At 46.4% G+C, this 22434-nt stretch overlaps 1 protein-coding gene across 1 annotated transcript in view; it reads left to right on the top strand.

Annotated features, from left to right (window-relative positions):
- PTDSS1 (phosphatidylserine synthase 1) overlaps positions 1-22434 on the top strand; it is a 67829-nt gene that overhangs the window by 4674 nt on the left and 40721 nt on the right. Inside the window, exon 2 of the mRNA XM_043879117.1 lies at positions 10194-10285. Coding sequence (XP_043735052.1) covers positions 10194-10285 — 92 coding nt within the window. The remainder of the gene's footprint in view (positions 1-10193; positions 10286-22434) is intronic.

The raw sequence follows: 22434 nt of genomic DNA, 5'->3' as shown, positions 1-22434 counted from the left end.
GCTACTTTTCTCCTTAATGTGGGACTGAGGAGGCGGATGAGGGCAGGCACATGGCCAGACTTCTGATTGATTGATTTCTACTTGTTCGTGATAGTGGTTTTCACGTCCTTTCCCTTAGTGGCTCTGGAGCTCCAGCTTTTCTTCATCTTGCCATGGAGCCGTCGTTCTACCTTCTGTGTCTCTTCCCTCCTGGAGACCCGCCAGCCTTCCCTGTTTTTTCCCTTTAGACCATATCAATTCCCATTAGAAACTGTCTCCTGATACTGCTGATTCAGTTGTCTCGAGCCTGTTTCCTTTAGGTACAGCGTGTTCTTTCTTTCCCAATAACAGAAGGCCTTGGCTGTCCTTGTTCCCGGACACCAGCAACGTTAAGTGATTGTCCACGGCAGCTGTGTGTTGGGGTGACACCAGCCCTGGAGGTGGAGGCGTGCCCTGTGTTAGCCCCCTCTAAAGAGGTCCAGCTAACCCTCCTAACACTCCTCTTCCTCACTTCCTATGTGAATCATTTCTTTTTATTGGATTAAAATAAGCACCTCTTTATATCCTTTCTTGTCCTTATTTCTGGTGTTTTATGTCCTTAACTGGAGAAGGAAATGGCAACCCACTCCAGTATTCTTGCCTAGAGAATCCCTTGGACAGAGGAGCTTGGTGGGCTGCTGTCCGTAGGGTCGCACAGAGTCAGACACGACTGAAGTGACTTAGCATGCATGCATGCGTTGGAGAAGGAAGTGGCAGCCCACTCCAGTATTCTTGCCTGGAGAATCCCGTGGACAGAGGAGCCTGGTGGGCTGCTGTCCATAGGGTCGCACAGAGTCGGACATGACTGAAGCGACTTAGCATGCATGCATGGCCTTAATGAGATTATTCATTTCTTGAAAGGGAAAATGTGTCATATTTCTTTGGGGTCTTTGTGTATACCCCAATGATATATATATATATATATATATATATATATATATATATTTCTTTCATATTATTTGGGGTAATGTATATAATGGGTTAATGTATATAATGTGTATTTCTTTGGGGTAAATAAGCACCTGGGTGACACAAAGAACTATTTGGTTTAGATGATGCTTACTTTGGAGAGTTGCATGCATAGTATTGCTGCTTAGTGTTTAGCACTTTATATATAGTTCTATTACCAATGACAATACAGTTTATCTTGTGATAGAATCCCTCTCGCCCCAGATTTCTGTAGGGACGTTCACAAGTATTTTAGGGCCAACAAATTTGAAAGCCCAGGACTCACAGGCAGCAAGGACTGCTTCCTGAGCTCTCGTTGTACTCAGTTTAGTTCAGCAGTCCGTATTCCGCCCAGCCCGGGCCTCCGGCACCCTGGAGTTCATCTAGTTTATCTTCACCAGGTCCAGCCGGGCCTCAGTAGCGTTCAGAGCTGTCCTTCACTGCCCATGCCCAGGCTTTAGCTCACAAACCCCAGCTCTTTGCCATAAGACACACCCAGGCCTTGACCACCCTTCCCTTCAGACCATCCTCCACACTGCTTTCCTCATGACCTTTCAAAGTCAAGGTCGTGATCCCGTCCATTCCGCTTACAGTCTTTCCCTAGATCTCCATCACCTGTCAGGAGTGCCTGCTGGCCCCTGAGGGCCTTCATTATAGAGCCTTACACCTGCTTCCGCTGTACATGGCACACACTGCAAGCCCAGGCGGCCCCACACCTGGTGCCAGGCTGGCACCTCCCTCTGACTTGAGAGCGCCTTCTGCCTACCGACAAGCCCATGGCATCCCCGGCAACCCACCCCATGGTCCCCTCCCAGACACCTTTCTTGGTTGTTCCTGGAAGCTCAGAGGAAGAAGTGTTTATGTACAGCTAAGTCTCCCACATATGAACGGGTTCCTCCAAGGATGCATTCGTAAGTCCAGTTTGTTCGGAAGTCCAGAGTTCACCGAGGTACCCAGCTAACACAATTGGAGGGCAGGCTGTTTCACTTAGGCTTGATGTTGAAGGAACGCACGTTTCACATCTCTGGATGTTCACAACTTGAAGGTTCGTAGGTAGAGGACTTACTGTACTTCCAAACATCTTTTATTAGTATCTCTCTCCTATTGTAATATTTGTTTTTATATAATTTATTGAGAGCAGATATCTTAATCATCGCAGAATACACACCCAGTAAAATGCTAAATGAGTCAAATATAAAAAATAATTTATTCAATATGAACTTTCAAAAAATATCACTCTTCTCTGTCAGTTGATATTTCAGCTCTAATTCTTGAAAAGAATCTTTAACATTTTATGAAATGAAATGAATGTGGTCTTCAAAGCTGATATCAAAGTTAGTTAACATTGGTCCACTTTGTAATTCAAGACTGAGTTTTCCATTGGGAGAGAGGATCCTTAACAGTGTGTAGCCTCCTAAACATGACCCTATCTTTGTGTCTGTTTCAGAGATTCCTCTTAAAGAGATGGAAACGACAAGATGGCAGGGGGAGAGGGGACAACCAACTTTGCATTTAGGAGTCAGGGTTAAAGATTCCTTACCTTCTTGGCCCCAGGGAGACAGCCATGGTTAAAGATTGTCTATGAGTGGAAAGAATTTGCTTGTTTTCCCTGGTCTTTTTGCTCACTGCCTGTACCCTGTTCAAGTTTAAAACTCCGAAGCCAAAGTTTTTGTGTTCAAACCTTTGTTAAAAAATGTTAGGGCTTTCCTTTCACTTGTCCTGCTTTTCAGGTTCTCTCTTGGGTAGGTTGTTGTTTTATCTCTAAGTCTTGCCCGACTCTTCTGCGACCCCATGGACTGTAGCCCGCCAGGCTCTTCCATCCATGGGATTCTCCAGGCAAGAATGCTGGAGTGGGTTGCCATTTCCTTCTCCAGGGGATCTTCCACCCAGGGATCGAATCCATGTCTCCTGCATTGCAGGCGGATTTTTACCACTGGGGAAGCCTCTCTCTTGCACTAAGACAGGGTGACGTGAGGTGTTTCAGCCCCTGGCTGGTTAGCGCCGAGGCAGGGGAGTCATCTGCAGCCTCTGGGCCTGGGCCGTGGCTCCTCCTCACGTTCCCTGGGTCACGCACCGCCCCGCCCTGGCCTCTTCCCCTCTCTGGCACCCACCACGTTGAGAAGGCCTGCTCTGTGCCCGGCCTTGGGCTGGGCCCTGGAGCTGCTGCGGGTGAATGAGAAGGGATCTTAAATGACAGTTTTCCTGTCATCTGTCCATTTGGTGTTTTCGCTGTGTATGGTCAGGGCTACCCCAGCGTGCTGCTGCTGGAACACATCCTAAATTTAGCAGAGCAAGGGGAAAAGAACTTTGCCTCCCTGGGCTCCTCTGTATCATACGGGTCAGTGTAGCAATCTTGACCTCCAGCCAGCATTCCAGAGGCCCTGGCACCTACTTCATTCTGTCTCTGTCTGTTGTAACTGTGGGCAAGATAAAGCGAGAGCTTTATTTTCCTCATCCTCCAAGCAATGATGATACTCTCCCGGAGAACTGTGGAGTGGTCCAACCAAATGGCAGCTGGAAAAGGCCTTTGGAAAGTTCAGCGGCTCCAAGACCGAGGTGCCTGTTGTTAGGGGCCTCAGAGGGCCTAGCAGAGAGGCCAGGGTGCTGCCCCAGCCTCACAGTTACCAGTGTGAAGTCCTCTTATTCTTTGTTGCTGCAAAGCAATATGTCTTAGTTGAACAAGAATCCTGAGACCAGGAAAAGTCAAGATGGGGCTCTGGCAGCCCTGACTGCAGATCACAAACTTCCCCAGAAGTGGGAACCATATTAGTAGCTGTAGTTAGTAGTTAAGTTGCTAAATCGTGTCCGACTCTTGCGACCCCATGGACTATAGCCCGCCAGGCTCCTCCGTCCATGGGATTCTCCAGGCAAGAATACTGGGGTGGGTTGCCATTTCCTTCTCCAGGGGATCTTCCCAACCCAGGAATTGAACCCAGGTCTCCTGCATTGCTGGCAGATTCTTTACCGACTGAGCTATGAGGAAAGCCCGAGGGAACCATATTGCCCCCTGGCAAAGCCTGAGGAGATGGTACCAACTCCACAAACAGGGACCAATCTCATGTGAACAGTCTAGAGGGTTTTGGGGGTCTAGGGGGGTTTTGTTAGGTTAATCAGAGGCTGTTCCAGCAAATTAAAAACTTTTCTCACAGGCCAAAGTTATACTAAGATAATTATTTAATTTTTGTGTCTTACTATGCTCTTCATCATGATTCTCTCAAAAAGTCAGGACTATGTCTGTTCATCTTTATCCATGGACAACGATAGGTATCGGCTAGCTGGGTGGGCAAAAATTACAAATTAATTACTGACAGGTCGTCTGTGCCAGGCACTGTTCTAAGTCCCTCACATGTGTTAAGTTATTTTATCCTCGCAACAACCCAGTGAGGTGGAACTGTTACTCTCCTTTGATATACTGAGGAGGAAACCAAGGCACAGAGAGGAGGGATAATTTGCCCGAGGTCACACTGGCTGATAGTGTGAATTCAGAATTCTGGCCCAGGAAGTCTGGCCACAAACCTTTCCTCCTTGTCACTGTACCGAACAGCCTCCTAAAGGGGAAAACACTTAGCCTTTGGGGTCAGTAAAATGCAGATTGTGATCATTTCCCCTTTCAAGGGTATTAGGAAGATTAAGAGAACTAATGTGCAGAGCAACTATAGCTAGCCTTCTGAGTGAGGCACAGACCCAGTGGATGTCAAGAGATAAACCCTTTTCGTCCTCTGATTGAAGGTCTCTGGAATCTGTAGTGTGGTCTTTGTAGCCTTAGTAGCCAAGTTGCTTTTCATGATTAACTATGGAAAATGTCCGTATCCCTTAGCGTTGTGGTTAAGTCTCTGGATGCCGGGGAGATGAGGGTCTCACAGAATGGCCCCGGTCAGCTAGTCGGGAGGCTGGTGGGCAGTGGGCCGCCTCCTCAGTCACCCATTCCATTCTTTCTACGCGCCCACCTTTTGTAGGCACTGTGCGAGTGCCCTGTCTGCTCTCAGGAAACCCAGAGGGCCTAGTGGAGACCCCTAGTCTGATCTGACTCAGATTTCTTCTTTAGCTCACCTGCCTACGCTTTGGTCTTTGATCACAGGAGAGTGATCTTCCTGTACTGTATGTTTTCACTTTTACCAAAGACCTTGCTCTCCATCTTTGATACTTTTTCTTTCTAATTAGGCAAATATAAAACGGCCAACTTTTCAGACTCGCTGCTGTTTTATTCAGGTTTAATCGGCCTTTTTTTTTTTTCTTTTCTTTTTTTAACTCCTGAAACTAGGCCATTCTTTGATCCCATCTTTCTAGTAAGATTGCTCAGAATTTACAAAATTGCAGCTTCATTGTTTATCGCCGATCCCAAGTTCTTACAAATTTAATGTTGATGTATAATCCACTTTTTTGGAAAGTAATGTATCTGCATTGCTTAAAATCCAAGATATTCCACCGAGTGTATGGTGAGAAGTCTCCCCAACTCTTCATTTATTCTCTTGGGATAAAACAAAGTCACCATTTCTTGGGTGGATTCCCAGACACCCTGTGGAGCTCAGAGCACAAGTTACAAGTTTCGTATACCTATTTGTGCTCTTCTTTTTGCACAAAAAGTTGCTTACTATACTCCTGTTCTGCAAATTGCTTTGTTTACTTCATGATCTCTTAAATTACTCTGTACCAGTTAATTAAAAGCATCTTCATTGTTTTTATGGCTGCCTACTTTGAAGACAAAGGTCTGCCTAGTCAGAGCTATGGTTTTTCCAGTAGTCATGTATGGATGTGAGAGTTGGACTATAAAGAAAGCTGAGCACTGAAGTATTTATGCTTTTGAACTGTGGTGTTGGAGAAGACTCTTGAGAGTTCCTTGGACTGCAAGGAGATCCAACCAGTCCATCCTAAAGCAGATCAGTCCTGAGTATTCATTGGAAGGACTAACACTGAAGCTCCAATACTTTGACTACCTGATACGAAGAGCAGACTCATTGGAAAAGACCCTGTTGCTGGGAAAGATTGAAGGCAGGAGGAGAAGGGGATGACAGAGGGTGAGATGGTTGGATGGCATCACCAACTCTGTGGACATGAGTTTGAGCAAGCTCCGGGAGTTGGTGATGGACAGGGAGGCCTGATGTGCTGCAGTCCACGGGGTTGCAAAGAGTCGGACACGACCGAGCCACTGAACAGCAACAAGTACTTGCTTGTGAGCCAGAGCCGTAATGTTTTAACGTGTCTTTTGGGTGGGCATTTAGTTGTTTCCTTGTTTTGCTAAAACATACAGTGCTATGGTGAGCAGCCTTGTACATATGTCATTTTTGCATAAATGAGGGTATATCTGTGAGATATATTCTTGTACATGGAATTGCTGAGTTACTGAGTATATGCATTTATAAATTAATGTGTTGTCAAATGGCCCCCCCATAAAGGCAGTCTGTGAGAATACCTGTTTATCTGTTTCTGCATATCCTCACCAGCTCAGTCATTAAATTTTTGCCTTTTTCCATAAGGTAAGGTTATGTTAGTCACTCAGTCATGTCCAACTCTTTGCACCCCCGTAGACTGAAAGCCCTCTAGGCTCCTCTGTCCATGGGATTCTCCAGGCAAGAATACTGGAGTGGGTTGCCATTCCCTTCTCCAGGGGATCTCCCTGACCCGGGGATTGAACCTGGGTCTCCTGCATTGCAGCAGATTCTTTACCATCTGAGCCATCAGGGATAAAGTAGATAAAAGTGGTCTCTTTGTATTGCTCCAGTGTGTCCATATCTTACCATGAACAAGATTGAGCATCTTTTTTACTTGCCTGAGAGCTGCTGGATTTTTCTACTCAGTGAACTGTCTCTTCATATTCTTTGTCCACTTTTCTATTTGTTTTTCTCTGTCCATTTGTTGTTCTTTCTATTAATTGATTTGGTGAGGAGAACTTTGTAATTTGGTGAGTTAACCCTTTGCCTTCATATGAGTTGCAAATATTTTTTTCCAGGTTTATCTATCACTTTTCCTTGGACTTTGTTACTGATTTCTTTGTCGCGCAGATTTGTCAGCTTTCTCCTCTGTGACCTTGGGGATTTGTATCATGCTTTAGAAAGGCATTCCCCATGCTGAGGTTGTGGTGTCTTTTTGGGGGGTGTATAGGTTTGGTTTTTTTTTTTAGTTCTCCCATCATTTTTTATCTCGAATTTTGTTTTGTTTCAACTTTTAGTTGTTTGAATCATCTAGAGTGTATTTTGGTTTAAGGCATGAGTTATGAGGCTCTATCTTCTTTTCCTCGGTCACACTTACTCATTTTAGCTTTGCTTTTATTTTGTGACTTACCAATTGCATGCCCAGTTCACCTCTCGTATACCATCCCTGTGCATCTCCCATGAGTCAGGTGGGATTTAGGATGACAGGTAAGTTTTCATAAGGCAGTTTGGCAAAGGGGAAAGATCATTATCTTCAGAGTCTAGCAGGCCTGGTTTGAAGCTGGCTCTGCAACTTCTTAGCTCCACAGTCTTGAGCAAGTTACTGAACCCGTCTGACCTTTGTTACCTCATCTGTAAGATGTGGTTGATAACAGCCCATTTTGCAGATGGGTTGTGACAATTAGAGATGGTGTCTAGAAACTGCCTGTTCAGTGCCTGAAAACACAGTAGATCCCTGATAGACAGGGCCTGTTACCCTGGCTGTCATCATTAGCAGTATCAGTAGTGTGGCTTGGTCTGAATGAGGGCCTTGTGTCCCCACCCCCGCTGTGTGTAGCCATTCTTCAGTAAAAGCTAATGTTCCTGGGAGTTGGATACAGGGCTTCCCTACATAAGCCAAAGGGCATGGCACGTGTGCCCCAGCCTGGCATTTTAAAGTTGTGTTTATAACCTCTCGGCAAATGTTTAATTGTTAGGATGACCATTAAAATAAGATTGCACTTTGCTATGAGAAGAAGTCTATCCGATCGTAAAGAATGGTTTTGTAATCAGATTTCTGAATTTAACCACCAAGTGTTGTTTGTCCAGGATTAGTTCAGTGCTGTTTGGCTGTGTGGTGATCTAGGAAACATTTAAGACCTATGTGACATCTTATTTCAGAACCTTCTGTTCAGTCCTGTTGTAAGTCTGGAAATAATTTCACTGGGTGCAGAAACTTAGCGGCCTAAACAGGAGTTGGTATCTAAGTTAACACTTTTAAACCACCACCCAGGACTCAGTCCTTAACGAGGTAATAATTGCTTCATTCCATACCTTTTCACGTGTGTATTCTGATTCTCAAGATCTTTTTTCTATGCAAAATTGGTTTTCTTCTAAGATTCTTCTTTGACCTGTTTCTTTTCATTTAGTAATATTCAATCTTAAATAATTTAACATTTGTCTTTTGAAAACTTTCACTATAGACAGTTCTCCTCCAGATAAACCCAGTTTCTTTTATCATTTTTCAATGTATGGCTACCAGTTTCATCATCTCTAAACCACGTCCTTCCATTGTGTTTCTTCTCATATTTTCTCTTACTTATCCTACTTCTTTCTAAACTGGAACACTGAACTTCCCTCAACAAGCTTCCTGATAATTATCAATGCTTCAGAAAATCTTCCAGTTGTTTTTCTGTTTTCCTACTTTTGTTTGCTTCTCTGAGCCCCAGATTTGTTACTAGAATCTTCTTTCTTAATTAAAACCTAAATTTTTCACCATCAGTGGTAAGAAAATTTCCATTTCGGGGATTTTTGTTGTTCAGTCGCTAAATCATGTCAGAGTCTTTTGCAACCCCGAACTGTAGCCCACCAGCCTCCTCTATCCATGGGATTTCCCAGGCAGGAATACTGGAGTGGGTTGTCATTTCCTTCTCCAGGGATCTTTCCAACCCAGGAATCGAACCTGTATCTCCTTTGTTGGCAGGTGGATTCTTTACAACTGAGCCACCAGGGAAGCCCTTGGAGAATTTTACTTCATTGTAAAACAGTAAATTTTCTTCCATAATAATCAGTCCAGAAATATATTGAGGGCCTACTGTGTCCCCAGGCTCTGTGGATACAGGTGTGAATAATTCCCTGCCTTTAAGTGTTCACTTTCTACAGAGAAGACAGATAACATATGAACCAACAGACGTAATCTTTTCAGTTTACTGGGGTTATGGAGGAGTTAAACACAGGAACACATGGGAAATGACCAGGCAGGGGCAGGACGGAGAAGCTTGCCTCCTCCTTTACAATTCTTATGTTTAGAATTTAAATGCAAGTTTAAATCTGGCATTTTGTTTTCATTTTTCCTTTAACATTGTTTTTACTAGTGCTTTCTGATGGCGTTACACTGCCCCATTTTTGTTCATCCCTTGAATAGCCAACTGCCCATATTTGACAAGTGACTGCATAATCTCATCGCCTCATGTCCTTCCTCCTCATTTTTTGAGATAATTCTTATTTAATTTGTTTTTGGCTGTGCTGGGTCTCCGTTGCTGGGCCTTTCTCTAGTTGTGGTGCTTGGGTTTCCCATTGCAGTGGCTTCTCCTGTTGTGGAGCGTGGGCTTCTGGGCGTGCAGGATTCAGCAGTCGCGGCTCCCAGGCTCCAGGGAACAGGCTCCGTAGCTGTGGAGCGTGGGCTTCGCTGCTCCGTGCCGTGTGGGATCCCCGTGGACTGTGGATCAGACCTGTGTCCCCTGCCTTGGCAGGGGGATTCTTTGCCATGGAGCCACCAGCGAAGCCCTGCCCTTCCGCTTTATAATCCTGCGCTTCCTTTCTGACGCCTGAACAGTTTTCTGCCACAGTCTCTGTAGTGACGGTCCTCTGTGTGTGTGTGTGTATGTGTGTGTGTGTGTGTGCTCAGCCATGTCTGACTCCCTGAGACCCCATGAACTGTAACCCATCAGGCTCCTCTGTCCGTAGGATTTCCCAGGCAAGAATACTGGAGCAGGTTGCCATTTCCTTCTCGAGGGGATCTTCCCGTTCCAAGGATTGAACACGTGTCTCCTGCGCCTCCTGCATTGGCAGGTGGATTCTTTACCACTGAGCCACGTGGGAAGCCCCTTTGTAAAAGAACAGATGGTTCTCAAATGCTTGTCCGAGTAGAGCGTGTGTTGGGGTGTAAGGTTGGCAGTGCCTTTATCATAAGAACTAGGCTTTACTATGAGGCTGTATTATTTTAGGAAATACCATAGTGAATAGTAAATAGTGACTGTAATGACTTAGCTCAGCAAAATAAAGTAAGCAATCCCCAGTTTTTTAGAACATGGAACTTGTACGCTTCTAGACTGATTATAGATTCAAAAGTAACACTCAATGTTCCTTTTCTGTTTTCAGGGATGACTCTGTCCCAGAAGACAACATCTGGAGGGGCATCCTCTCTGTAATTTTCTTCTTTCTTATCATCAGTGTGTTAGCTTTCCCCAATGGTAAGTGACGTAATGCCCTGTCACATTTCTCCTCTGCATTGTGCTCCTGTTGGTATTTTTGAGATGCATGTCATCTAGAAGATGGAACTGGAGGGTGGAATAAAAAAAGAATCTGAATGTTGCGTGGTGACTAGGGGAACAGGCTCTGGAGGCAGACTGCCCATTCTGCCATTCCCAGCTCTGTCACCTCTGTCCCTCTTTAAGATGTTTCTGTCTGAAATGGAGAGAAGTACAGTGGTAAGAGTTAACTGAATTAATACCGTAAACTACTCTGAATGGTGACTGACGAATCGTAAGCTCTCAGTGAATGTCAACTGTTCTTATTGCTGTTTTTGGTATTATCAGCCAAGTCGTAAATTATGCAATTACTGCTCATTTATTCCTTTTTGCTAAAGGTGGGGTCAGTGCTCTAATGAATATTAGTTAAATAGCTTGTTGTCTTTAACTGAAAACTTTGCTGCGATATGAATTTTCATTATCAGGTTAAAAAAATGATTACTGTGAAATTTCCCTCTTTCAGTGTTACAGAGTGAGGCAAAAGCCTTGGTCTAAAAACTAATTTGGTATTCTGCCACACTTAAGATTCACCCCTTTCCTCTGAATTGTCCCTAACAAGTTACGTTATTTTTCCTTATTCTGCTTCAGTACTTCCTCCCTGGAATATTCTTCACTTATTCTCTGCACATGATTTTCTAAATATTCACTTTTTGTATCCTGTTTCTTTAACATTTAGGGTATTTTGTAACTTGCAGTCTTTTTTTGTGAGCTGTGCTCCATGGGCCCTGCTCAGGTTTTAAATGTGATAATTTAAGATGTGCTTCTCCATCCTCCTATCTATTCAGTAGAGTATAATCTGTAATATACAGAGCTCATTATGAACGTTACAGATGCTACCTGGAGCTGCACCCTGGTGATAGGATTCCAATACCAATTCCATTGTGTGTGTGGGTGTGGAGGGGTGGTGTCCCTCCGCCACCTAGCATTGCTGAACTTCAGCTGGGCGTCCTGCAGTTCTACTCAATTTGACGCTGTCTGCCTGGGGATAGATTGGATTTCGCAGGTTGAGTCCCACCAGGCTGCTCCTGCCTCCACTCAGATACCAGTCACAAGTCCAGGGTGTCCCCTGGCTGTAGATCAGAGGTTCCCGTGACCTCCTCTTCGGGTTTGACTAATTTGCTAAAACAGCTTGGGAGACCAGTTTACTCACTAGAGGACTGAGAATATTAATCAACAGCCAGATGCAGAGATGCTTGGTGGGAGGGAAGGAGACCCTTCCATGCTTCTCGGGGTGCCATTCCCACCAGACCTCCATGTGCTCACCAACCCAGAAGCTTTCTGAGCTTTATCCTTTCAGGTTCAATGGAAGTTTCATCACATTGGTGATGACAGATTAAATCTTTGGCCATGGGCAATTGATTTGCCCGCCAGGCCCTCCCCCATCCCCAGAGGTCAGGGCGGGCGGCTGAGGGTTCCTATCGCTAATCACCTTGTGGGCTCCAGGGCCTCCTTCCTAAGCCGCTTTATTAATGTAACAAAAGACTCTTATCACTTAGGAAATTCCAGGAGTTTAGAACTCAGTTCCAGAAAGGGGACAAAGATCAAATACTTGCTTCTTATAGATCACAGTACTCAGGAAAGTCCCCTGCATACTCACAAGTTCTGTTCCAGAGTGCATTCGTAAGTCCAGTTTGTTCATAAATTCAACAGTGTTAGGTACCCAACTAATGCATTCGGCTACATAGTACATTGCTATAATAGATTTATAATACTTTTCACACAAAAAGCATATTAAGAAAAACAAACCCAAAAGATAAAGCATTGTTAGTCTCAGAGTACAGTACTTTGAAAAGTACAGAGTGTTAGCTGCTCAGTCGTGTCCAACCCTTTGCGATCGCATGGACTTTATAGCTCTCCAGGTTCCTCTGTCCATGGAATTCTCCAGGCAAGAATTCTGGAGTGGGTTGCCACGCCCTTCTCCAGGGGATCTTCCTGACCCAGGGATTGAACCTGGTTTTCCTGCATTATAGGCAAATTCTTTATCATCTGAACCACCAAGGAAGCCTGAAAAGTACAGTCATACCAGCTATACCATGGCTGCTTTCACACTTGCTTCTGGACACCTTGGGCTTGAAATAAAGATACTGTACCACTGTACTCTATACAGTGAAAGTGAAAGAAAAGTGAAAGTGAAAATTGCTCAGTTGTGTCTGACTCTTTGCAACCCCATGGACTGTATAGTCCATGGAATTCTCCAGGCCAGAAGACTGGAGTGAGTAGCCTATCCCTTCTCCAGGGGATCTTCCCAACCCAGGGATCGAACCACGGTCCCCCACATTGCAGGCGGATTCTTTACCACCTGAGCCACCAGGGAAGCCCAAGGATGCTGGAGTGGATAGCCTATCCCTTCTGCAGCGGATCTTCCCCAGTCAGGAATTGAACCAGGGACTCCTGCATTGCAGGCGGATTCTTTACCAGCTGAGCTGTGAGGGAAGCCCACTCTGTGGAGTACTATACGGTAAAGGACACCAAAGCACAGCCACTTGTAGAGAATGCGTGCACATGAGGGTGTACACCAGACACGTGAACTCACTTACATGATTGGACACACAAATGCACGTTCACATCTTTGAATGTTTACAACTTGAAGGTCCATATGTAGGGGACTGGCTGCATTATACATGGCAAGTCTTTCAGGTTTTCCCACAATGTTGGCAGTGGAATTTTGTTCTGTATTATTATTTTTTTTAAATTAGCATTTTTCTTTTTCTTTTTTTTTTTTTTAATATTTATTTGTCTGTGCTAGGTCTTAGTTGTGGCTTGCAGCATCTTTAGTTGTACCTTTCAAACTCTTAGTTTCGACATGTGGGAATCTAGTTCCCTGACCAGAGATTGAACCTGGGCCCTCGGCACTGGAACCGCGGAATCTTAGCCCCTGGACCACCAAGGAATTCTCTGTTCTGTAATTTTGTGGGTTCTGCTGGTAGTACTAGATAGGTAGTAATCTAGTGGGTTCTGCTGGTAGAGTAATAATCTAACCAGTAAAACCATGATTCTGAATCCTTCAGGGAGTGGATTATTCTAATTGACCAAGTTATTTGGCAGCTGAGTTTAGTTCTCCAACCCCCTCAAGCTTTTAGATTTTTACTTTTATTTTTATGTTTTTAGTGAAAAGCTTTCAAGATATGAAAACCTGTGTCTTAGAGTAGGCTGCTGTGATAGAATACCACAGACTGAGCAGCTTAAACAGAAGATTTCATCCTGACAGCTGTGAGCCTGTGAAACCAAGCAAGCTCTGTGCTTGCGGAATGCAAGAGCCAGCCAGGCACAGAGCAGACATTGCTATTCCCAAAAGAAGAGACTGGCAAGAAGGAAGGGGTGACACATTCCAGGCCAAAACTTAGGAAGGCAAACTCTGTGAGATCTCAGGGTTTAAGAATAAGCCTCCTGGACTTGATGCTCCGCCTTCCAGACCCCCAGGGGCAGCGGTCTGCCCCCATAGCTTGCCCAGTGAGGGTTGAATCCCCGAGACTCCAGTACACTCTTCTCCCCGGCTCTGCTGGGCATCGGTCTTGCCCTTGGAAACTAAGGTGAGGCTGTCCTGCTCCTGTCCCTGCCATGGCCCTGTCATGGAAGTGGACAGATGATCTCTGAGCCACCGTGGGGTCCTTTTTCCTAGGTTTAAAGGATAGCAAATGTTCACAGTCAAGTAGCTCTGTGGTTTGGGCCTGAAGGATCCAGGAAGTCCAACTGTCTTCACCTTCAGGGTTAGAATTTCAACATGTGAATTTGAGGGGATGCAAACCTTCCATCTACAGCACCTGCATACCTTATGCAGATAATGACCAAACGTAATTTGGCCTTTCCTTGGTGGTGAAAGTTCTTATAGTACACAGTGATTGCAGTATGAAGAGATGTTCAAGATACAGAGAGGTCATGGGATGAAGAGGCATTGGCCCAGCTATGACATTCACTTTGTAGGAAACGTCCCCAGTGTTGAACAAGCTTTTCAGGTTATTTGTCTTACTTTCTTCCTCCCGCTTCCAACACACAAGGGCTTCACAGGCGGCGCTAGTGGTAAGGAACCTGCCTGCAATGCAGGAGACATAAGAGACTCAAATTTGATCCCTGGGTTGAGAAGATCCCCTGGAAGAGGTCCTGGCAACCCACATCAGTATTCTTGCCTGGAGAATCCCCATGGACAGAGGAACCAGGTGGGCTGCAGTCCAAAGGGTCACAAAGAGTCAGACATGACTGAAATGACTCAGCACGCATGTGAGCCCCAGCACACAACATCTCAAGATTTTAGGTTTAGGGACAGGTTGGACTTCATGGAGCCCATCCGGTCTTTCAAGGGTGCTGTGCCGTTGTGCAGCTTAAGTGGCCACTTGGGGCATCGAGCACTTTCTAGACAGTGGTGGTCCCCCTGAGCTCTGGAACCTGGCCTTACAGAGGTGGCCTAAGAATGTAGCCCGGAGTAGATGGTAAACTGCGTCTCAGGTTTGCTGCCAACACAAGGCCTGCGGCTGCCTGAGCCCCGAGGGAGGGGGAGTAGGTGACAGTTCACCTGGTGGTCCCTGTCTCCCCCTCAGCCCCTCCCTGCCTGCTGTGTCCTGTGTAGGTCAGTGGTCTGCTTCCCGGCCATCATTTGATGCCAGGGCCACTGTTGATCCCTCTCTTCTTGTTTCTTATCTCATTTGTCCCCCACCATCTTTTTTTTTTTTTCTTCTAATTTTTATTTTAGACCAGTCAATGAGAACATAGTATGTGCGCAGGAAACTAATCAATCCAGAGATGTGTGTGTCCTTCCAGCCTCCTGTTTTCCTTGGCTGGGTGTTCATTCTTGCCTGTTTCTTCTCAGCTTCGAAGGTTTCTTTTCTGCTTTTTAAAGAAAAATTAGGCTTGCTAATTCTAAGAGCCGTACTAGAAGTTTAGGGATTCCCAGACTCAGCCCGCCATAGCTGTGATTTTACCGCCTTTCCTGCTGGGGGACTCCAGCAGGCACTGGGGCTGTGGTGCTTTCCCCAAGATCCCCAAAGCCCTGAACGGTGGGGATTGCATCTGTCGGATGTGACATTTCACATGATTTCTGCTGATTTCTCCTCTCTTCCCTCGTGGAGACCTGTCATCTTCAATGTGCACGTAACTGGCTCAGTCTCTCATGGTGGGACTGGGCTTTTGTTTTACCTTTTGGAAAGATAAAAGCTGTTTGTTTTCATGCTTTCCCTGCCTGCCCTGACTTTGTGATAACATGCAATGCAGGGAGGACCCGCAGAATCCTGCTTGGTTTACAGCTGATCCCAAAGCCGGCCAGTCACTCCTGGACCACCCTCAGCCGCTGCTGCCGGCCTGGGGTTAGGGCCCAGCCCTGCACGGTCCCGGACTCAGCAGAGCCCTGGTCTTGTCTCAGGCTAGGCCGATCGTGAGGTGCCTCGTCTCTGTCTCCTGTGCTTTTCTCTTTGGCCTGTGTCTGGGGTGCTTGGACTCCACATCCACAGCGGGGAGGCTGTGCCTTTCCTCCTCTGGTGCCCACAGATGTCAGCCCCCAGATTGACCAGACCCTTCGCCCACAAAAAGAGACCTTCAGCCTTCTGTGCAGGAAGGGTTAGGATGTCAGGGAAACCGTGCTTGGAGGGACTGTCTCGCAGCCACGTGTACTGAGCGAGCCCACTGTGTCTGCCTTGTTCTCCAAAGAGCCAGTTACTCTACATCAGATCAGTGAAACCATAAGTTTCCACATTAAAGAATGCTGTCCTTGAACATCATTTTTTGAATCAGGGGGTGGCATGGAGTTGATGCGGCCAGGGACCTGGCCGGCCCCCTGGGAAAGGGTCCCCCCGGGCATGTGACTGGCCCCTCCCCCAGCTGGCATTCAGACGCCACCGTTTGCGGGAGCCGTTCCGCTGGGTGGATGGTTCTCTGAGTGGGATGGACACGCCTCTTCCCATTCCAGTCTGGCCACCTTGTCTTGCACTCTCCCCACCCTTGGCACAGATTCTCGAATTAAGTATTGGAGTGAATGGGAGGAACGGAGCCCAGCGTCTGCCTTCTCCTTGAAAGGCAGTTTTGGGGCAGTGCCCACAGTAGATGGCATTCCCAGAATGGCTCTGCCTTGGCAGAGTCAAGTGCATTTCTCCTTGACCTAGTAAAGGTTGCCCTAAACGTTTACCAGAAGCCTGCATTTGGTGCTCTCCATATGTCTCGTGAGTGTGATCATGTTCACGTACGCTCTCTGCGTGCTAGGACTGGCCCGCTCCTACAGGAGGGGGCCCTGTGGTTCTTTTGGTACAGAGTCTAGGTAACAAAGACCCTTGACTTTCTCCATAAGGTCTGTAACAGTCGGTGTGCTTTTGGCCACAAATAACAGGAAACCTCTTTCAAAGTGGCTTTAAAGAATAAATAAAACGTTTGCTTTCTTGCATCCACGAGAGGTTCTGAGAGAGAGTGGTTCAGGGGTGGCTAATTGAGCAGCTCGGTGACACGTGAAGACCTGGGCTGTCTACCTGTCTCTGCTCCACCTGCTTCATCGGGACTGAGCTCTGCTGCCCTCGTGGCTTTGGGACAGCTGCAGCCCTGCTGACGTGCGGCCGTGGATGGTGTCCAGCAGCAGAGGAGGCTCCGTCTTCCCCTGCACCTTTTTACGAGTGAAGAGGCCTTTTCTAGAAACTGCAGCATGCGTGCCCTCCCTCCTCTTTGGTTAGGCATAGGCCCTACGCCACCTCTGCTCCAGGCCGACCTGTGGACAGGCGTTTAGAGGCTGGAGGACCTCCCAGGCACATTCATAAATCTCCAGTAGATCTCCACTGACTGGAAGAGTGGAAGAGAACCAGGATTGCCTCCATCAGCTTAGAATTTACTGCTGGGTTACATGGAGAAGGAGTGGAGGAGACTCAAGCAGACTTTTTCATTTGACAGTCGACAGAGTGAGTGATGGGGTGGGTTCCAGAGTTCCTTCCATCCGATAAACGCATAAGGAGAGAGACCCCAGGGGGAGACCTGGGAGGGGGAGGGTCTGTTACCTACACCCGCTTCTTTCCTGTCACCTTCTCTCCCATTCTCTTTCTTCTGGTTCCCTTGAAGAAAATATTTTAAATGCCTCCTCCACCTCCCTAGAGCAACTGGCCCTCCCATGTAAGTGTATTTTTAACTATGCCACTGTGTCATTGGAGTGTAATTATAACTGCGTCACGGTCACTGGAGTGAAATTTAGAAACCCGCTGCATCTCCAGCTGGCTGTGAAATTTCTTTCAACAGGTGACTTCTGTGTGCCTTTCCAACTTTGGAGGGCCTCCTTTACGGTTCCTCCCCCTCTACCCCACCCGACCCCAGCCACCCCGTCCTTATCCTGGGCCCCCATTGCCCCGCCCACGGTGGTCTTCTCAACATATACATGTTGCATTAAGTAATGAATCTGTCAGGAAAGAAGTTCACAGAATTAGCCTTCTCTTGTCCTTTCCTCGTCTGCAAGAGGAGCACCGTTCAGCTCTTCTTCAGGGTTTTTTGAAGAGGGTGAGATCTCTAGGATGTCTTGATTTTTCCGAGTTTACCCTTCTATTTGTCCTCATCTGATTTCTCTGAGCTTAAATAGTGCGAATCACATCTCCCTGAGGCATGAAGATGATACAGAAGGTTCATTGTCTCCTAAATTAAAAGAAGAAAAAAATATTATCTCCCCCCCATTCTCTTGTCTCCTGCCCCACGACATTTTTTTTTTTTTTTACAGAAAAATTCTTTCTTAGGTTTGAAATTTGCTGAGAGATCGTTTTATTTGCCTTTTCTAGGTTTTTCCTAGAGGAATTTCAGCTTTCAACTAGTACTAATCAAATATCTTGCAATTTCCTTTGTCAATTACACCTGAAAAAGCTGAAAACGAGATAATAAAGGGAAGAGGCAGACTGCGAGGCTCCCAGGCACAGTCCTGCTGCTGCTGGAGAGGCCGCTTCTGACTTGGGTTAAAAGGAGTCTCTCTCCCTAGGGTTGGTTCTTGGAGCTCAGATGTTCGTGGATGTGACCATAGGTTGCTGGCAATTCAGGCTGTGATCTTACATTTTGATTTCCAAGGAAGTGTTTTAAATGCGTGCTCTCTGCTAGCAAAGACATTTGGTTTCTGTTTTCTTTTGAAATCAAACTGGCTTTTAATATCTGATTGAAAATGAGGTATTCCAGTCATAGGGACTGATAAGAAAGTAAAACATGTAGTTTTTCATAATGTGTCTTGTGCGAACACCACCTTCGTAAATCAAACCAGCACTGGTTTCTCCATCACCACCCTGAGACGCCTGCCCTGTCTCTCCTGCATAATTGAACTGAGGGCCCAGACTTTTCCAGGCAGCTTTTACGAAATCAAAAATAAAGTATAGACAAGAAGTCCTGCCCAACCCCCCCACCCCCCACCCCATGAGATGAACCACCCCTGCTGGTGTCCTGGCTGTAACACTGGGCAGAGGAAGACCACCTGAGAAAATAGTTTGCGGGGGAGTAAGATCTGTGGGCAGGCACTGGGATGAGGTAAATGGTCCAGGATGGCTCTGCCCATGTGAGCAGGTGGATGCTATAGGAGGCGTGGTTTTAGAGGTGATGATTGGCGTAGCCAAGTGTGTGTGAACACCAGTGAGTGTGAGTATCAAGGCTCATCCTATAGGAAACCGCCAGCCTTATCTTCCATCTTTTAGAAGGCAAAACAGTATTTTTAGCAATATTATTGTCTCTGATAGTGAAGAGACTGTGAGTAATACTGCTGGCATCTACTTCTGAAAATACTACACGAAAGCATTCAGAGTTTCTTCTTAGAAAGAAGAGGGGGGATTAGACAACTGGAATAAGGCCTGGACTGGGTTTAAAGTTAGCTCCTGAAAGGTCACCTAACATTCCAGGCTGGCCTTATAGCTCACCTTTTGTAGGTAAAAGGCCCTGGTGCTCTGTTCCCGCCCACCCAGTTCAGGGCAGAGCTCCTTGGGGCTCCGCTGTCTCTTCTGAAACCCCCCGCATCAGATTTCTGAAGCCTTCCTGAGATCAAATGCAAGGCAGAAAGGGCAGTTTTAAAAATCGTATTTTATGAGAAACATTTTTGATGTAATATTATGGTGTATATGTGGGATGTTGGAGAAAAAGGGGAAAAATTCCATAGTCATAAATCAAGATAAGGCTTTAAAAAACCAAATTACAGTGCCGTTAAGATGGACATTCGCTCTCTAGGCCTTGGGACTTGTCTGTCTCAGGAATGACAGCCGGACAGAGAGACATAAGTCTTGAGCTGAAGCAGTTGAACGTTGGGTTGCAGAGAGCTTACGGCCCCATCAGCCCCACATTCCTCAACCACCCTGTCCTCTTATTTACTCTGAAATGGCCCTGCTTAGGGTTAGCTAGAAGAAAGGACTGAGTTCTCCTTTCAGAAGGCCACTCTTAAAGTAACCACAGGCCAGTGATAACTTTGGAGGCCTTTCTACTGGTCAGTGTGCAGGCTCTTGTATCAGTTCCCTGCCCCCTCTCTCATCCTTCCCATCTTTCCAGACCTTATCAGTTCCGCATCACCACAGCACTAAGCTCCATCACTAGCTTGCTTCTCTCTGCCCCTCTCCTGGCCCCGAGACAGTCCTGGCTCAGACCCTCCACGCTGTGCCCCTCCCCGGCCCCGGTCTCCCGAGCTGGCCCAGTCCTGGCAGTTGATGGAAAAGTACCGTGGGTTCTCCAGACCTGAAGCGGAGTCCTGGAGAGGTATGGCCGTGAGTTCCTTATGCCCTGATGCCTTTATCTGTAGAAAGGGAAAGATGGTGGTCCTCACATCATCTGCCAGGAGGACTAAGGCGTAGTGGGTCTCGGCCCCCAGCCTGCTACCCAGTAAGGGTTAAAGGAAAGCACTGCTGAAACTATTAGAATCGGGAGTGCTCTTGAGAATAACACTATGTGGTTTTAAAGTATCGATCAGGCATGGAATTCTGTTGCAAGCCAAATAATAGATCTTGGAGTTTCAGAGTTCACCTTGTAAAAGGAAATCATAGAGAAAGCTGCGGTCCCCTGTTCTGTCTGAAAGGTTAATTCAGTAGTTTGGATGGAGTAACGCTTGCAAGCCAGACTGCTACTGAAAGACAAGTCATTCCTGGTGACAGGCGAAGCTATTACCTAGCATCCGTGAAGAAGAGCATTTGGAAGAGAAAATTAACTTAAAAGATGACAAATATAACCATCAATTTTCTGGTAATTTGCAAAGAAAGTTAACCAGGTTGTGTTACCTGGAAAGGGATTCTAGCTTCTGTGCTTCACTTTGCCTTTTCTGAGGAAAAAAGCAGCTGATTAAAAAGAATACAGGTATCCCTTGCAGTCCGAATCTTTGCTGTCAGAACTCAGAAATCAGAGGTTAACTTTCAAATTCCTCAGTATCTGAGCTCTCGCTGCTTGCCATCCAAAACTCAGACACCATATTCATTTGGATAAAGCAGAGTCCCCCACAATCTTAACTTCTGAACTCTGAACATATAAACCCAGAATCTGAATCAGTATTCCTCATATGAATGTGGCTCATCCAAAGAAAGCAGTTAGAATATGTTTCATTGTAGCCTTTTTTAAGAAGAAATAGGCCATTTGGAATGAGTTACAGAATAAAATTTACAATGTAATGTTCGCTTCAGGGAGGATTCCAGGTCACAAGCAACAGAAGCTGACTCTGCTGATGCAAGAGCCTGTTCTCAGATGTTAACTGGCTGGAGGAATCCTGGGAGGGCGCGGAAACCAGCCGCCCCTCCCGCCGCCAGCTAACCTCTGAGCTGGCGCATCACCCAGACCTTTTCTGTGAGTGAGACTTGACCAGAGTCTGTCCCACTGTCACATCTGCAGTGCCTGCTAAATGGAACTGCCCCAGGGTCACCCGTGCGAGGGGTGCCGCCCCCCACCAGTGTCCCTGCCAGCCAGGATCACGGGGACCGAGGAGGGAGAGGAGCACTCTGTACACTCCCCTCCACTGTCCGCAGCCCCTGATGTTCCCTAGCACGGGTGCAGCTGTAGGATCGGGACCCAGTTATAAAGAAAGCTGGGCTGCAAGTTCTGGCCTGTCTCCTGGAGATAAGGGATCACACCGCTGGAAATCCTCCAAGTGCAGGAAGGCCTGGGCAGCCCCAAAATAGGTCAGGGGCCCTCTAGAACAGTGATCAGTATTTGCCAGCTGTAACCCTTCAGTTAGTGGTCACTCAGTTTAGTGGATCAAGGCCCAGATTACTTGCATTCATCTCCTGTTACTTTTTTTTTTCTTTTTAATGAGAGAAAATAGAAGGCAACATATTGTTATATCACATGTAGTAAGTTTCATCCTGTGAAATTTTGGCTTCCCTTTTGTGAAATCTGGTATCTGCGTATCTGAACTGTTCAGAGGTGTTTTGTTACCAGGGGTCATGATCAGAGGCCCCCGCACCAGCATGTTCCCGGCTCCAAGGCTTTGCTCCCAGTGTCCCTCCCCATCTCACTTGTTTGCCAAGCACAGCGTTTCTCTCTTTTATTGTTGGTCCATCACAGTCCTGTCTGTCTGTCTGACACACACACGATTCCATCTGTCTGTCTCTCTCTCTCTCTCTCACACACACACACACACACACACTCACAGTCCTGCCTGTCTGTCTGACACACACACGATTCCATCTGTCTGTCTGTCTGTCTCTCTGTCTCTCTCACACACACACACACTCACAGTCCTGTCTGTCTGTCTGACACACACACGATTCCATCTGTCTGTCTGTCTCTCTCTCTCTCACACACACACACTCACAGTCCTGTCTGTCTGTCTGACACACACACGATTCCATCTGTCTGTCTGTCTCTCTCTCTCTCACACACACACACACACACACACACACACACAGGATGTCCAGAACAGAGCTGTGAGGTTTATTGTTAAGATCCAGTGAGTATTACATGCAGTAAAAGGCTGGTCTAGTGACCTACTCACTGTCATTGTGTCCATGGGAAGTTATCATCTGATTCTGAAGACAAAGCTATAAGAAAAAGAAAAAAAAAGCGTCTGTTGTGATCATGCCTGTTACAATTGTGGGGACAGTTGTTACAATGTAGATAAAAGCTTTCAACCTAGACTTTGACCTCCCAGAATTTTCCTAGAGAAAAAGTTTTGACAGTAGAGAGGTTTTTTAACCCCTTATCTCTGTGGAAAT

This window comes from Cervus elaphus, chromosome 21, assembly GCF_910594005.1.
Source record: "Cervus elaphus chromosome 21, mCerEla1.1, whole genome shotgun sequence".
Taxonomy (NCBI): Eukaryota; Metazoa; Chordata; class Mammalia; order Artiodactyla; family Cervidae; genus Cervus; species Cervus elaphus.
This window is presented reverse-complemented; position numbering and strand designations above follow the sequence as displayed.